General features: G+C 56.7%; 1 protein-coding gene across 3 annotated transcripts in view; it reads left to right on the forward strand.

Moving 5' to 3' along the window:
• The window catches only part of FDXR (ferredoxin reductase), an 11,410-nt gene extending 2,058 nt beyond the window's left edge, over positions 1–9,352 (forward strand). For 2 of the 3 annotated variants that reach the window (XM_085304556.1, XM_085304554.1), the window contains 10 exons: positions 983–1,078; positions 2,446–2,568; positions 3,198–3,311; positions 3,845–3,946; positions 5,355–5,462; positions 5,688–5,772; positions 6,580–6,794; positions 7,133–7,304; positions 7,776–7,949; positions 8,674–9,352. In XM_085304556.1, coding sequence (XP_085160682.1) covers positions 983–1,078; positions 2,446–2,568; positions 3,198–3,311; positions 3,845–3,946; positions 5,355–5,462; positions 5,688–5,772; positions 6,580–6,794; positions 7,133–7,304; positions 7,776–7,949; positions 8,674–8,804 — 1,320 coding nt within the window. In that variant the 3' untranslated portion in view covers positions 8,805–9,352. The remainder of the gene's footprint in view (positions 1–982; positions 1,079–2,445; positions 2,569–3,197; positions 3,312–3,844; positions 3,947–5,354; positions 5,463–5,687; positions 5,773–6,579; positions 6,795–7,132; positions 7,305–7,775; positions 7,950–8,673) is intronic. The other variant, XM_085304555.1, reaches the window with a different exon arrangement.
• Positions 9,353–15,521: the final 6,169 nt, after the last annotated feature.

The raw sequence follows: 15,521 nt of genomic DNA on the forward strand, positions 1-15,521 counted from the left end.
CTGCAGATGTCTGTGTTGCTTGGACCTGCTCTTCCCTAGCGCAGGTGACATTAACAGCTTGTTAGAGGGAATATGGAGGAACTGCTTTCCTAACTCATCCTCCAGCTGAACTAGGCAAATGGGCAATCCTCTGCTTGGTGACTGTAAATGTTAGCACTCTGGGTGATCAGAGCTCTGACTGGAAATGAGACTGGATCATGAAATTGAGCTACTGGTGCTGACCAGAGATGCAGCAGCTTAACCCAGTTATTAAACTGTGCTGTATTGTCTCTGGGATGTTTTGGAAAATAGCTGTTATTAAGCCTCAGGGACAAATTTCAGGGCTGTTCAGTCTCTGGGAAGAAGCTGACTCAAAATACAAGATAAAATACTTGCAGCAAAGCATTTGTCTAGAATCCCTACCAGCTCCAACCCCGAGGCAACTCAACTCAGTGGGGTCTCGGGCTCTCACTGGGGAAATGGCTGCTGGGGGCTGGTAAACAGCACTGTGGGTCCTCCCAGCCCCGAGGGTGCTGCGCCTGGTACTTTGCCTCCAGCACGTGGGGCCTCCCATGATCTCAGGAACCAGGTGGAGCCAGCCGGGCAGACAGGCAGTTTGCTTCCTGGCTGTATCTAGCTGTGAGATTAGTGTTGCAGAAGGTTAGGCTGGAAGAAGGGCTGTGGGATGGGTAAGAGGATGGAGCCCCCCACTAGGCATCCTTGGTGGTGGTTAGGATCACATCTGTTCTGCCATGACTTGTGAAGCAATGGATCCAAGGTGGCAGAAGCAGGTATAGCATCATCTCGTGTATCAAAGAGCTGTGAAGAGTCTGGAACTGGCTGTATTTTTTTGCCTTACCTTCACTTGTTTCTGGCTAGAGGCTCTGGACGCACCCCTCCCCCCTGCCCCAGCAGCATGCGAGAGGTGCGTGTCCCTCCTGAGAGCTGACAGGCGGCTCGTGTAGCCTTTCTGTCCTTGTTCTTGATGACTTTTCTCCTTTAGCACCATGACCTGGCACAAGTGGATATCTACGAGAAGCTGCCTGTTCCCTTTGGGCTCGTCCGTTTTGGTGTGGCACCAGACCACCCTGAAGTAAAGGTTAGTGATGGCTTCCTTCCCTCGCCCATGGCATTTGCCATCATGATGGCTGTAGGTGCAGGCCAGGCAGTCAGTGTCCTTCATGGTGCCTCACGCTAGTTTTGGTCTGGGGCTATCACACTGCAGTGGTCCTACAATGTTGCAGTCTCCTCCTTGTCCCCTCTGAGACCCAGCAAGGCCATGGCCTGGTAATATGGGACATCTGGCTTTAGGGCTCTGAATGCCAGGTCAAAACACAGGGGCTGTGTGAAGGGGAAGCGTTGCTCTGGGATAAACTCACAGCACTGTTCAGACTGGCTTAGAACAAGAAGTGCTGATGAGTTTTTTTTGCCCCAGGAAACTTTAAGCCGAGAGAATATTGTCTGCTCTCCTGCAGCTGCCGTGGCATCAGGGCAGATTCTGCATCTTGTGCTGTGCCCTAGTCTGGAAGTGCAGTTGTCTGAGCTCAGCCTGGATCTGTTTTGGGTGATCGGAGATATGCAGATCTGCTTTTAGGGGTAATGCAATTTGGCTGTGTGTGTGTGTCCAGGCAAGGAGAAGTTAAACCAAAGATATATTGAAGTCGACTTGTTTCCCTTTGCATTCCAGAGGGCGTGAGTTGTGCACAGCAGTAGATACTGTGTCTGAGCTGGGTGGAGGTGGTTGCAGGAGGAGGATACAGGAGACCCAGAGACAGCAATGTTCTGTGACAATTCCCCCATATAATCCCCTGAGGTAATCAGGCCAAAATGCCTGCATCCGTTTGATTTGAAAGCCAAGGAGTAGTTGTGTGGACGTATGGGATGTATGTGAGGTTTGGGGCAATTTCCCGCAATATAGTTGTCTGTCCTGTTACCAGGCATAGTGTTGTTGGACCTTCAAGGGAGGAAGAGGATTTTGCTGAATAGCTCCATTTGCTCAGAAGAAAAGTTTTTGGATGCTGCCCTGCCTTATGTCCTTCCTTGATGAAGAGGGTTTCTAGGAAGACTTAACACAAGAGGCTGGTGGGGGGGATCTGACAGGCAGCAGCCTTGATGGAAGGGGTTGTTTGGCAGGGCTGTGTTGCAAGTTTTACCTTTGGGAAGGAGTTTTCTCCCACAGCAGTGTTTACTTAGAGGGACTAAAAATACTAAAAGCTTCCCATTCATTCTGAGGGGGTGCAAAAAATGGATCTTTTCTGCAAGGGTGGGGGAAACTGTGCCAAGTCACAGCTGTGTTTATCTCTTGCTGAATTATCTTTGGCATTGTTAGATAAGAGTCTCAGAATAACAGAGAGAAACGGTTTCAAGGCTGGGGAGGAAAGGGAACGGGGACCTCCTGTCTCTAGTAGACCTTGGCTTCTGGCTGCGTTTGAATGTAACCTTCTGGTGCTTGTTTGATCTCGACAGAATGTAATCAACACGTTCACACACACGGCGCGCTCGGACCGCTGTGCCTACTACGGGAACGTCACGGTGGGCAGGGATGTCACAGTGGGAGAGCTGCAGCAGGCCTACCACGCTGTGGTGCTGGTGGGTAGCAACACCTTGCTGGGAGGTGTTGAAGCAAGAGCTGCTTGGTTTTGCGGAGTTTGCAGGAAGGGTCTGTTGGGTTATTCCCACTGGGATCTTGAGAAGAGGGTTTGTTTAGGTAAGGTGTTTCCAGGTGCCTTATTACTGTGGTAAACTCAACCTCTCCCTAGCTTTGGGACAGCTTTGCAGCCCTGAAGTGCTTAGGAGATGTGTCCAAAGCCTCGCAGGGACCATGTATTAGAGCAGAACGTCAAATGCAGATCTCAAACTCCAGAGTAAGGAGCAGTTGTTGAGGAACCTGTTCCCTGTAATGGCCAATATCTGCCTCATGTGAATCTGTTGCCATCTCTTGAGCCCTGAGTGCTGCCCTGGGCTTGCCACATCCTGCCTAGGCCTGGGAAGGCCAGGTTTGGTGCTGGGCTCAGTACCTGGAGCAATGGTTGAGGGGATGGGTGAAGCCTCCGTGCTTGGGCTATATTTATCTACTCAGTTGAGCTTCCAGGCTGTTGGGCAAGGGTTGCCAGCTGTGTAGTGTCCTGGCACTGGGCATTACTGGAGGGAGACATTTATGATGTGAGGTGAAACCCTGCATGCAGTGGCCCCTCTGACTGTACCTGCTTTTTCCTCAGAGTTACGGTGCTGAAGATAACCGGGTCCTGGGGATCCCAGGGGAGAATCTCTCCGGGGTTTATTCAGCCCGAGCATTTGTGGGCTGGTACAACGGGCTGCCTGAGAACAGAGATGTGAGTACAGCAGGTTTTTTTCCCTGCCTTCCTCTCCTGACCTGCATCCAGATGCATACATCCAGCTCCAGATTAAGTCCTGCCTGAAAGGCCTGCAATTGGAAAAGATTAGCAGGCACCACAGTAAATCCCTCTTAGATGATAGAAATGTGAACAATTTGCACATCAGTGAGAGCGGATTAGCTGGCTCTGTAGGTTGCCAGCACCTTTTGGACAGGCCAGATGGGAGCCCAGGGGGACGCTCTGCTTTGGCCTCAGGAGGTTTTTTGGCTGGCCCTTCCAAAATAGCCACCGCTTCCAGAGATGCCATCTCAGAGGGAGGAGGAAAGGGAAACATCGGGGTGCCTGTGAGCAGCTGTGCTGCCATGTCTCTTTGGGGAGAAGGCCAGCGTGGGGTTACCCCATCTGCGTCACCTCCGTTTGGTGAAAAGGGAGGCAAAAGGGAATTTTGACTGATGGAAGCGCATCCGAGGGGACAGACATCCTGGAAGCCTGGTGAATTCACTCGTGATTGGGCTTTTCTCTCCCTACAGCTGAAGCCTGACCTGAACTGTGAGACAGCGCTGATTCTGGGCCATGGCAATGTGGCACTGGATGTTGCCCGGATTCTCCTGTCCCCACTGGATCTTCTCAGGGTAAGTTGTGAGGGGATGCTCCAGGCTGTGAAGGCAGATTGTGGCCCAGATTTGTTCCTCACCAGGTCACTGATCTCGGCAAAATCTCTGAGAGCAACCTCTACTGAGCATGGACTTTTTGGAACCTTCTTGTCTCTGAGCTCTTTCACCAGGGAAAGATAGTGCCCCACAGTCTGTAAGGTATGAACTGAGGCTGTGGCCTGGCCAGCCAGTGGTAACACTGTGGAACTCTGTGGATTGCTGGCTTTTAGCATGTTAATATCCAAACTGGGGTGCTGGAATCCCAGATGGTTCACAGCTGAGCTTTATCCCCTCCTTTCCTGTGGGAAACAAAGGAAAAGATGCTCGGTCTCTTCCATCATCAAACTAGAAGCTTCTCCTGTTGGGATTTTTCTTCTGCTGTAGCTCAGGGCAGAAGCCTGACTCTTGCTGGTAGCACTAGACACACTGGTTGCTGTGTGCAGGACCAAGCTGGCGGACCTCTCTCACTGCTGTGCTCCCTATGGACAGCTGGGAGCTGTTCGGCACCAGCTGCTCCATACTGCTGCTGCCCTAGATGTTAGCAGCAAAGGCTCTCCCTCCTGGAGAACTGCCACAGGGTTCATTACAGCTGTGCAACAGCTTCCTGGATTAATGACTAAATTAATGACTAATGAATGTCTAAAAACAATTAAAAGGGTGACTTTGCCAACCTCTTAGGGGTGTAAATGGTTAAACCCGGCTGGGGAGCAGTGCTGCAAAGGGCATGGTGCTGGAAAAGAGCATGCAGGCCATTTCCTGCTAAGGGTGTTGGTCTGGAATGGCTTATCCTGGTTACCTGGTGTCCCTCCCATCCTGTCTTCACTGGGAAAGACCCTCAAATAATCTAGATACAGGCACATGACTGAAATAGAGCGTGGGATTGATACAAGATATGAACCATCAGTCGAGTACTGGTGATGCTTGTATTTGTGCTCCGAGCTGTCAGGGAGGTGGGGGACAGGCCGTGATTTTTTTTTTTTTTTTAGCTGCAGTCTCTGTTGAGTTTCACTCAAGTGCCTGTATATCATGAGACTAGAAGTTACTCGAGAGCAACTGCAGGCACCCCAAAACCAAGGTCACTGGAGAAGTCTTTGCTCTTTTAGCCCTAAGATTATGCCTGCCTGCGGAAGATCCCCTTGAGACAATCCCATGGGGTGTTGGCTCCTTACCTCTCCTGCTTTACGGCCTCTTCCTTTTAATTTTGAGGGAATAGCTGTTCAAATAGCTCTGTGCAAAGCAAGATGATTTGTTTTCCCTCCCACCCCGGTCTCCCTTCATGTACAGCCTGATTTTCTGCTGGTTTTCTCCTTTAGAGGCTGTGCCTTTCCCCAGCTTCCTCCAGATCTGCTCTGGTCCCACTCTCCTGTCGTGCGTCTGTGTCTTGCAGAAGACTGACATCACTGACAGCTCCTTGGCAGCTCTTGCCTGCAGCAAGGTGAAGCGTGTGTGGCTGGTTGGGAGGAGGGGACCTCTCCAAGTTGCTTTCACCATCAAGGTAAGGCGAGTGTGTGAGCTGGGGGTACTGGAGGCAGCTATATTCCTGATGAACCCCAAGTTTCCCTTTCACAGTGGAGGGAGAGTCTGTCAATGGGCAGGTGAACCTGGGTGTCCTAGTTCCTGTACCCAGTTGCAGACTCTTGGCCTGGACCGCCAGGGGAGAGGAGCCTGGTGGACAGCCTCTCTCCACTGGATGTAATATCTTCCTGCCCGCAATTCTCAGGAGCTGCGGGAGATGATAAACTTGCCTGGTACCAGACCTGTCTTGGACCCTGCTGATTTCACAGGCCTTGGAAATGCTGTTAAAGGTAAGGGAAACATGCCGTGTTCCTCCGGACAGGGACTCGCCTTGGCAGACAGGCATCCAGGAGGGTTTTGGAGATGCTCAAAAAGTGCAGGGTGAACCCAGAATCCTTGCTCTCCTTCCCCACCCAGTTGCTGAAGAACAACAGAACCGGACTGTGACTTCCCTCTCCTCCTTGGATTGACGTTCTGGTCCCTAGCTGCTCTTGCAATCACCAGATTCCCCTGCCCATCTTTATTTCATAGATCAGAGACTCTTGCCCTGTGTGGCCTTAACGTGTGGCACATGAGAGCCAGCTGGCCATGGTGTGGCTTGTCCTCGGGATGATAGGAGAGAGATCAGAAAGGCAAGAGGACAGCCCCTTTCTCCCTGATGTACGCTGCCTTGCTATTTGGGTGTAATTGCTCTCTGAGTGATGAGGGCAGGAGGCTGGGGAAGGATGGGGAAACCTGTCAAGGGACGTCCCAGGGCTGTTGATTTAAGAGCGTCCTTCAGACCTAAAAAGGGAAGGCTGAGTTCAGGGGTGTCCAGAGACTCTCTCCTCCACGAGCTGCTGCCTCTAAGCACTAGCAAGACAGCAAAACTGTAGGCTTTGATTTGTGTCTCCCACTGGCCTCAAGCCTCAGGAGCTCTCCTGGTCACTGACACGCTGTTTGTCATCTCAAAGGCACTGGACTGCTGTCTGCCTGACAAACTCTAGAAGGGTACTCGCACAGCAGTAAAAACTGCCTCGGCATGGCCTCTGCTCCACACCGTTTCCCAAGTGGCTTTTGTTGAGGTTTCTGTTCTGAAGGTCTCTCTTTGCTCTTAGATGCCCCCAGGCCTAGGAGGCGGCTGACTGAGCTGATGATCAAAACAGCCTTGGAGGAGCCAGAGGAGAAGATGCTGGTGGCACGGGTGGCGACAGCACAGGCAGCGCCTGCCCGGGAGTGGGGCTTGAGGTTCCAGCGCAGCCCCCGAGAGGTGCTGCCCACTGCTGACGGGACGCGAGCGAGGGGTGTCCGTGTGGGCCTGACCCGGCTGGAGGTACGAGCTCAGGGGGACCCTTCTGTGGCGCTGGCCTGGCCCAAGCAGGGCTGGAGGATTGGGCAGGAAGCTGTTGCATCCCTGCAGCCTTTGGGAGCCCGCACTGATCCAGAAGGAGCTTTATTGTCCCTAGCTAATTGGAAGGGCTGATGGCAGGTCTCCTGGGGAAACTGATGCCACCTGCAAGAGCCTTTCCCTTTCTAAAGGGAGATCTGCACTGCAGCTGCAGGAAGGCCTTTAGCAGATACCCAGGGGTGAAGGATGCTAGAGGGACCAGAGGAGACTGCTGCTCTGCATTCAGTGACTGGTGGTCAGCAGCCTCTTCCTCCCTCTCGCAGGGCTCGGGTGACTCTGCCAAAGCCATCCCCACTGGAGAGGTGGAGGAGCTTGAGTGCGGACTGGTCCTCAGCAGCATTGGCTACCGGAGCCTGCCCCTGGATCCGGCTGTACCCTTCGACCCTCAGCGCGGTGTTATCCCCAACAGCTTGGGCAGAGTGGAGGGTGCTCCAGGTTTGTATCCGCAGGGATGTGTGTGGGGTGCATATTGAGCACAGCTGGCAGCTTGTGGGGTTTGAGGCGAAAAACCCTGTTCACCAAGAGCACTGATGCAGGTGGTCGTGTCAGGTGGTGAAAACTGAGGAAATGATCTGCACCGGTCAGACTCCGTAAGACTTGTACCGTTCCCAGCTCGCATTAGGGACTTCTGTTTTTGCTGCAGACAGTGCTGAAGGATGTGGTTGTTTTACTAGGCCTTCAAGCCTGTAACTAAAATGATACGGCCCAAACGGCTGTTTAGTGCTAGCCTGAAGTGACAAATTCCTGTGCCAGCGCTGTCAGAGGACTGCACTCAGTCCTCACCAAAGAGGTGGATTCTTCCACCGCCCACAGCTTGAAGTGGCACCCAGGGCTGGGAGAGGGCAGGAGCCTGGAGCCAGGAGGGTTTGTGACCACGGAGCCTGGCTGCTTGCTGTGCCTGTGCAGGTCTGTACTGCAGCGGGTGGGTGAAGAGAGGACCCACCGGCGTCATTATCACCACCATGAATGACAGCTTTGACACTGCCCAATCTGTGCTAGAGGATCTCGAGGCGGGCGTGCTGGACGTGTCTACCTCCAAAGAAGGCTCTGGGGCCGTGGGCAGCATCCTACGCAGCCGAGGTCAGTGAGTGTGTTGGGGGGGTCTCCACAGCAGCCAGCATAAAGGTATGATACAGCCAAATTCCTCGTGGATCTGGGTAATCCTGGGTCAGCGAGTCACACAATGCTGCTTTTGGGAGTGCAGCCTGAACCAAGGAAGTGTGTCGTGCTGCTGTGTTACTGCTCCAAAGTGCAGGGAGCAGTGGGGCTTGAATTTGCTTAAAATCAGTGTCATTGCTAAGGTTAATGACCACTTTCTGGGAAGGACCGTTAAAAGCAGTGCAGGCCTTGGGTAAAAATGTCATTGTCAGCTGTTAGACAGCGAGCTATTGCTCTTGAATGGTTTTCTTAGCAATCCTTCCAGGCAAATTTGAGGAAAGATTAAAATGCCCAGGAGAGTCATTTGCTGTTGCTGGGCTTAAAGGCATTCAATTAAAGTGTGTGTTTGCCTCTTTACTGTCCAAGGTTTAACAGTGAACTGGAAGCATTTTGTCCCCTAAGGTGGTGCTATGCTCATTGTTGTTACGGCTTGCAAAGGTCTGACTAATCAGATTTGACTCGAACTCACAATCTTTCCCCTCGTGGTGGTAAAAATTATTATTCCTATGTGATGCTGAAGTCTGACACCGTGTCGGAAAAAGGCCAGGGTTTGCTTTGCACATGAGGTCCCTGCTAATGGGAAGGTGAGGCTGAACTCATTCTTACTTGGTTAACGTCTCCCTCCTGTCTCTCACTGTTACCCCAGGTGTCCGTCCCGTCTCCTTCTCGGACTGGGAGAAGATAGATGCTGCTGAAGTGGCAAGGGGAAAAGCTGCTGGCAAACCACGGGAGAAGATAGTGGATCCTGAGGAGATGCTGCGGCTGATCGGTCACTAAAGCAGCAGCGATGGGAAAGCGGCGCTGATCCATCGAGTAGCCTCCTGGGGCAATGCCAGCGAGTTACAGGCAGGGGCCAAGAGAGCAGGGCTGGCATCTGGAACTGACGGTCAGTCTAGGGAAGGTGTGTGACACTTGAGGCACTCTGGTAACAAGCTGCAAGGGACTCTGGATTCCCAAAGTGAGCATGTAGTAACAAAAACACAAAACCACCCACATCTGAGGCTGCTGGCTGGCCCCACATCTCTGCAGCTGGCTCCTGGAGGCGATTCTTGTTGTCATTTGAGTCCTTTGTGCGTTAGCTTATTAGCTGGAGCAGGCGAAGGGAGATTTGCTTGTCGCAGGAGTCTCGGTCAGAGATGTTCCCCATGGCAAGCAGCATAGTGAAACTTCCCTGTGTCTTACTGCCTCCCCTTTAAGCCTCAAGCCAAGTAACTTCCTTACCTTGTTGTTTCTGCCTGGGCTCTGAACAAATGTATGTGTGTTTTTCTTTTAATAATAACTGTTTTTAAATAAATCCTTCCAGAAAAGCCAGACTGGACCTGCCACTTGAGTCTGACTTCTCTGTCTGTGACTGTCTTAATCTTTGAAGCAGCCAGCAAGTGCCGTGTGTCTCATGTAGTGTGTCCCAAGACAAACCAGCTCCCCTTGCGCGGGGTGGGACTGCTTGCTTGCTGCCTGCTGCGAGCTCTAAACAGACGAGGGTGTTAATTTGCTTTCTGCCTTTCACGATCAAAACCTGAGCAGAGCTTGGGCCTTAGCTGGTGGGGTGCAATGGGATAACAAGTGTGTAACTGCTTTGTTCCAGATCGTGAAGGATCCTGTGTATGCTGCTGCCTACCAGCCTCGACTTGGGCACGCAGGGCCTTTCACTTCATTTCACTTTTCTTGTCCTGTGTGTTTTGAAGCTTATTAAATGCTCCTCGTAGCCCAAATTGACTGTGGTGACGGTGTCAGGTTTTAAGCCAGATTATAAGCCGTGAGCTGTAATCTCCTCTTTATCTGTAGTGCAGGGGCAGCGTCAGGGCGGCCCCCTCCCCTTGCAGTCCTGCCACCCACGCTGTCCCTGACCCGCAGCAATCGCCTTGGGAGCTCAGCGAGCACCACGGGATTGAAACGGCTCCTGTCTCTGACCTGTGTAAATGGTGACCATGGGTGGTGTTTGTGGCTGTTGGGACCTGGTGATGGAGGCTGAGGGTAAATCACACTTGGGAACGGGGCAGTTGTCTCCAATTCCCTGCTAATCTGTGGTGATAGCCGAGCCCCCTCCTGTGCTGAGGTGCTCACCCATCAGGTACAGTTTGCCAGGCACTTCCAGACTGTATTTCCACTCTCTATCTCTGGTCCAAGCTTAGGCAAGGAAGATCAGTGGCTTTTTTTTTCTTCTTTTTCTATTTAAATCTCATTTGCAAGCTCATTAAGAAACTCAGGAAATGTGGTACTGGGAACTCATACGCAAACGAGCAATAAAGCTTTTTTCGAACAGCTGCTCGTGTGATGTGGCTCTGGTTACGTCTCATGGCTGATGCAGCCCTAATGCTGAACCCTTGAGTGGGAGATTACATCAGCTCTGGATTCGGAGGCAAATAAGTGCTTGGGAAACAGGGGTGTGGAGATGAGGGGGCTGTGCTCGGCGCAGGGCAGTCGGCAGGTGGGTTGGTGGATAGCCCAGCCAGAAACGTGATACTTGCTGAAGGGCTTCCTGTGGCTGCCTCAAATCTGCAGGTAAGAGGAAGTGGTGGACCAGCTCCTCCCCAGGGTTTTCTTCCACGCTGCCTTCAGTGTTGAAGGTGCTTTTGTAACCATGATGCAGGTCATGGGGCTGCTCCAAGGATGGCAAGTGCCAGTTCCCAAGCAGGTGGTGCTTAGGGATAGTTTTGGGGATGTGATGACAGACTAAAGGGAGCATCTCTCTTTGTGGAGCCCAGTATCTTTGCTCAGGCCAGAGCTTGACTGAGGCCTGAGGCTAATGCTCTGCTCTAGGGAAGCCACAGGACCACCAAGGTCACCAAGGCAGGGATGGAGGGCTAAGCCTCAATGGCAGAGAAAGGACCATTAAGATTGCGTAAATCTCGTTCGATACCTTTGCTGCCTGCGTGCCAAGCCCCAGCTCTGTGCCTCCCCCTCCGTCCGGCGCTCTCCGGCCCTCTCTCCTGGGATTCCTGGAACCGGGACGTGTCCAGCTTCCCCGTGAAGGTCCTTATCGCCTGTCCCCGTGTCGTTAGGTGGCGCTGGGCAGCAGGGAGCAGGGAGCCGGGGGCTGAGTGAGGACGGAGGGGTGGCCGGACCCCCAGGGCGGGAGAGCGACCCGGCTGCCTCGCTGCCTGCAGAGCCGCGGCAGGCCGGGAAGCCCTCGCGGGTTCCCGTTCCCGTGCCGATGCTGCTTTTCGGCAGAATTAACCTTACGTTTGCTCCACGTATCCTCTCCCGCAGCGCCTGCCCGCGAGGCGTCCCGCCGCCGGCGGCAGCCGGTGCTGGGCAGCTGCCCAGCCGCCCGCCGCCCTCCCGAGCGGCCGGAGGGGAGGCCGAGCTGCCACCGAGCAATTTTCCACGGCGGTTGAGGAGCTGGGAAGGCGATGCCATGAGCGGGACCCGGCTGCTGCCGGGAGGAGGCCTGGGAAGCCGAAGCGTGGGGCGATAGCACGGAGCAAGTGTTAAGCTTTTGCAGCCTCCCGCTGCTGCTCTGCCTCGGTTTCCCCAGCCTGCGACGTCGCGCAGCCCGACCTCCCCCTGCCCGCGGGCAGGCTGGCCCTGGGACGAGCCTCTTGCACGGGCTCCCGGGGACCGAGCCGGTCTAAGACAGCCCCGAAAGCTCCCCTTGTTACCGAGCTTTGCAATTACCCCCAGGATGTGCGTAGGGTCTCTTGCTGGCTTTGGTAACTGGCCTTCGAAATTGAGTATTTAAAGCGAGTGAGCTACCAGGCACCTGTGCTCTGGTGCAAGGGAAGAGCCCGCTCGAGTCAGCTTTCAGCTCCAGCGGGGAAGAAGTGTGTTGTCGTTTTAAGAGCCAGCTCACGTGAGCAGAAAAATGGTTGAAAAAGCCTTTTCAGCGGCGTGGCTAACGTATAATTTTCCAGACCCGTTTCCGGAGTCAGCGCGCCTGCGGAGGCGGTGTCCGGCGTGCCGCGCTCGCCGGCCTCCCGCCGCGTGAATCACCGAACCGCGGCATCCGCGCGCGGGAGCCTCGCGCGCGGCGGGAGCGGGGCCGCGCCGGGGAGCGGGTGGCTCCGGGGAGCGCTGGCTTCAGCGCTTCGGCTGGGCGAAAGCCGCGGCGCGGCCCCCAACCCACCTTCTCGCTCCGCTCCGCTTCTCCCCGGAGCCGGCGACCGGCCCAGCACGGGGCCGGCGCCTCGGGCGAGCGCGTTGCCAGCCCTCCCGGCAGCCCCGAGGGACCCGCTTCCTCCCCGTCCTCTCTGCCAGCGCCCCCGGACCTCCCTGGGCTCCGGACCCTCTGACACTTCCCCGTGCTTTGCCCTCCCCAAAGCGTTTTGGACCCAAAGCCACAGAGCTGCCGAGACGCTCCCACGGGTGCCCGGCTGCCGCGTGCACCCGCGCCCTGGCCGGAGGGTGCCCCGCGCCCCTGCAGGATGCCTCTGTGGCCCGGGCGGGTTTTTCCCACCCCTCTGGGTTAACTGCTCGGGAAACAGGGTGCTGGGAGCAGGTTTCCTGCGGCCTGGAGCGGGGCAGAGGCACCGACGTGAGCTCGCGGCAGCTGCTTCAAGGAGCTATTTAGGGACGCGACGAAGCGGCAGATAAAGTCGGAGGGGGAGAGGGCCGGTTCCGCCCCGCGAAGAAGCGATTTCCTCCCTTCCCGGGAAATTTCCATCTCCCGCTGGGCAGGTTGCGCTGCCTCCTCTGCCGGCGCTGGGGCAGCCCCGCAGGCAAGCGCCGCCCCGCCGGGAGGAATTATCCCCGCGGGGATGAAATGATCCCTGGTTCTTTTAGCTCCCTTAATCACCGTAAGGGAAGGATGCGCGGCGGAGCCGGGCCGGGCGCGCGCGGCGGCCGCCCGCTGCTCCGGGCTTTGCTCCGCTCCCCCGCCGCCAGCGCCCGCCTGGAGACGCGAGCGGTGCCCAACCGGGCCCGGGAAAGGGCACGGCGCCGCGCGTGCTCGCGCGCGAGCCCCGTCGGCCGCAGCGCGGCGGGACGCGGCGGTGGCTCTGCCCCGGTTTGCCCCGGCTGGAGCCCCCCCGTCCTCTTCCTCCCGCGCACCTGGCCGCGGACGCGCTTGGGTTGAGAGCGCTTCGGCCGCGTGTCCGAGGGCTCCTTCCCTCCCTCGACTGCACGAGCGGCTGCGCTGAAGATTTGCATCTCTGGAGCTGAGCTGAGCATCTCAGCTCCCCCCCCCCACCCGCAACGCATCCCGCGCAGGAGGAGGAGGAGGAGGAGGAGGAGGGCGGCGGCGGCCCGGCTCGCTGCCTCCCGGCCCGGCTAGCAGCAGGCTTTTCCCTGCAGGACGTGGCTGCGCACCAGGAGCTGTCAGCGCGGTGTCGTGCGTTTATCAAGCTGCTTTCAGAGCCTCCTGCTTGGAGGAGGCCGAGGTGCCCGGGAGGGTCCCGGGGCGCCAACCCAGCCGTGTGAGAGAGGAGGATGAAGGGGGAGGAGGAAGGCACCCCGGGACGAGGCGGCAGGCTGGGAGATGAGGCGGTTTTGTGCTCGTTTTGTCTCCCACGCCACATGGAAAGCTGTGCAAAAGGGCGAGCAGGGACAGGCAGCGCGGCATCCCCGGAGAGGATGGTCCGCAGGGCAGGGAGAGAGGGGCACTGCCGTCCTGGAAAATCAGAGGGTCTTCAGCTGGGAGGAAGAGCCAACCTCGGCCCGAGCTGGGGGCTTGGGCTGGGTTTCAATCTGTGCTTTTATTGCTGCACTGGCCTTTTTAACCATCACACTCACGACTGTTTTTTAACATAAAAAGTTTTTTTTTTTTTCCCATTTAGAAGATGCCCAAATAAGGCATTTTGACAGTTGCAAAACAGCTTCCAAAAGCTGGTTCTCAGTTAAAAACCTCATGGCATGGACCTCCTGGCAGCAGGCTGGATTCAGGGAAGCTCTGCATTTTCCCATGGAAAAAGCTTGGGTCTTTATTTCTTGCTTTTTTTTTTCTTTTTAAGACACTGAAGGGCTTTGACAAGAGAACTGAAAACACGCAAGGGAGCTTTTAGCACCGGTCCCTGCAGAAACTCGGTCTGCAGCCAAGCCAAGCCACGCTGTCTGCCTCCTCTTAACAAGTGCTTTATTTCCTCTCAGCTAAAGCAGATAATTTGGCTCTTTTTTCAGCTGTGCCCGACTCCCGGGGGAAAGGAAACGCGACTGTCGGGGGGCCGGCGCGTGTCAGCCCCGGCCTTCGCGCCGCGCGGCTTCTCCCGGCGCCGGCCAGCTGTGCGGCCAGCTGTGCGGCAGACCCCGCTGCCCGCACCCGTCCCCCCACCCCGCGCGGGATGGAGCTGCCGGGGGGAGGCGGCGGGGCGGCGGGGGGGGGGTACTGCCCCGTGGGGGTGGGCACGGCCCCCGGCTCTCGCTGCCACCCGCCTCCTCCTGCCTGGGCGTGGGGAGGGGAGCAGGAAGGGTTAAATGCAGCCAAGCCGCCGCCTCTCTCTCTTTTTGAGGGTTAAAAGCAGCAAGGACCCTCCTGTTTTCACCGGGAGAAGACCGGAGGCAGCGAGGACCTGTTGCTGGCCCTCGCCTCTGCCCAGGCGCGCGGGAGGCATCGCTGCCGAAACGCCAGGCAGCCGGGACGGGGGGTGCCCGAAGCCTGCGTGAGCGGGGGGCCGGCGCGAGTGGGGTGCCGGCGCAGCCGAGGCAGGACCCGCGAAGCCCCGCGCCCCGGGGCCCCGCTGCTGCGGGCCGAGCGGGGCCGTGCGGCGCCGCCCGCCAAACCCGTACGCGCTGGCCCTTCGGCCGAGCCCGCCTGGGGAGGGAGAGGGGGTTGCCTGTAAATCGACTATAAAGGAAATGCACGAGGAAACCGTGTTTTCCGTGCCCTCCGACGTTGATGCCAGCCTCTCTTATAGGCACCGTGCTTGGGCCAGGCCTCCCGGGCGTCTGCGGAGCATCTTCAACCCCCTGGTGCCCGAACACCACCTTGGTGCGGGAGTGTTCGGGACCCCGCTGTCACCCCCCTGCTCCTTGTCCCGCGGGGATCCAGCCTGGGAAAGCCCAAGCGGTTGGGCAAAGCGAGGCGGGTATTTGCCCGCGCGCTGGAAGCTGTGCCTCTCCGAAATGCGGGGCCTCCTATTTTCCCCCTTGCGGTAAGTCCCACAACCCGGAGGAGTCGCGAGGGCTTCCGCAGCCCCCCCGGGGCCTCCGGGAGCTGGCAAGGACACAGCCGCCGTGGGGAAAGGCAAGGAGAGGCCTCGCGGTTGGGCAGCTCGTGGTTAGCGGAGAGCAGCCGGTTTTCATGTGGGATAAAACCTCTCCGGAAACGGTCTTCCCAGGCCCCAGCAGCGCTGTGTTTAGCCGGAGCAGGGGGCGATGGCAGAGCTGGGGCACGGCGCTGGGAACCGCACGTGGGGGGCTGAGATTGCGGGCGTGCTTGCGCTGCCTCTCTGCTCCTTGCGCCTGCAAGCGAGCGACGAAGGAGCCCTTAAATGCCACAGGGAAGTGACATCGATGCTGTCGCAGGTGGCTGCGCTGCCAGGTTGGTCCGGCAGCTGCCAAAACGCTCCGAGCGACTTGCTTTTGGGCAGCCGCTCCGGTTTTGCAGCCTCCCCCCCCCCC

Source organism: Rhea americana, unplaced genomic scaffold, assembly GCF_003343005.1.
Source record: "Rhea americana isolate MKP2758 unplaced genomic scaffold, rheAme1 scaffold_21, whole genome shotgun sequence".
Classification (NCBI taxonomy): domain Eukaryota; kingdom Metazoa; phylum Chordata; class Aves; order Rheiformes; family Rheidae; genus Rhea; species Rhea americana.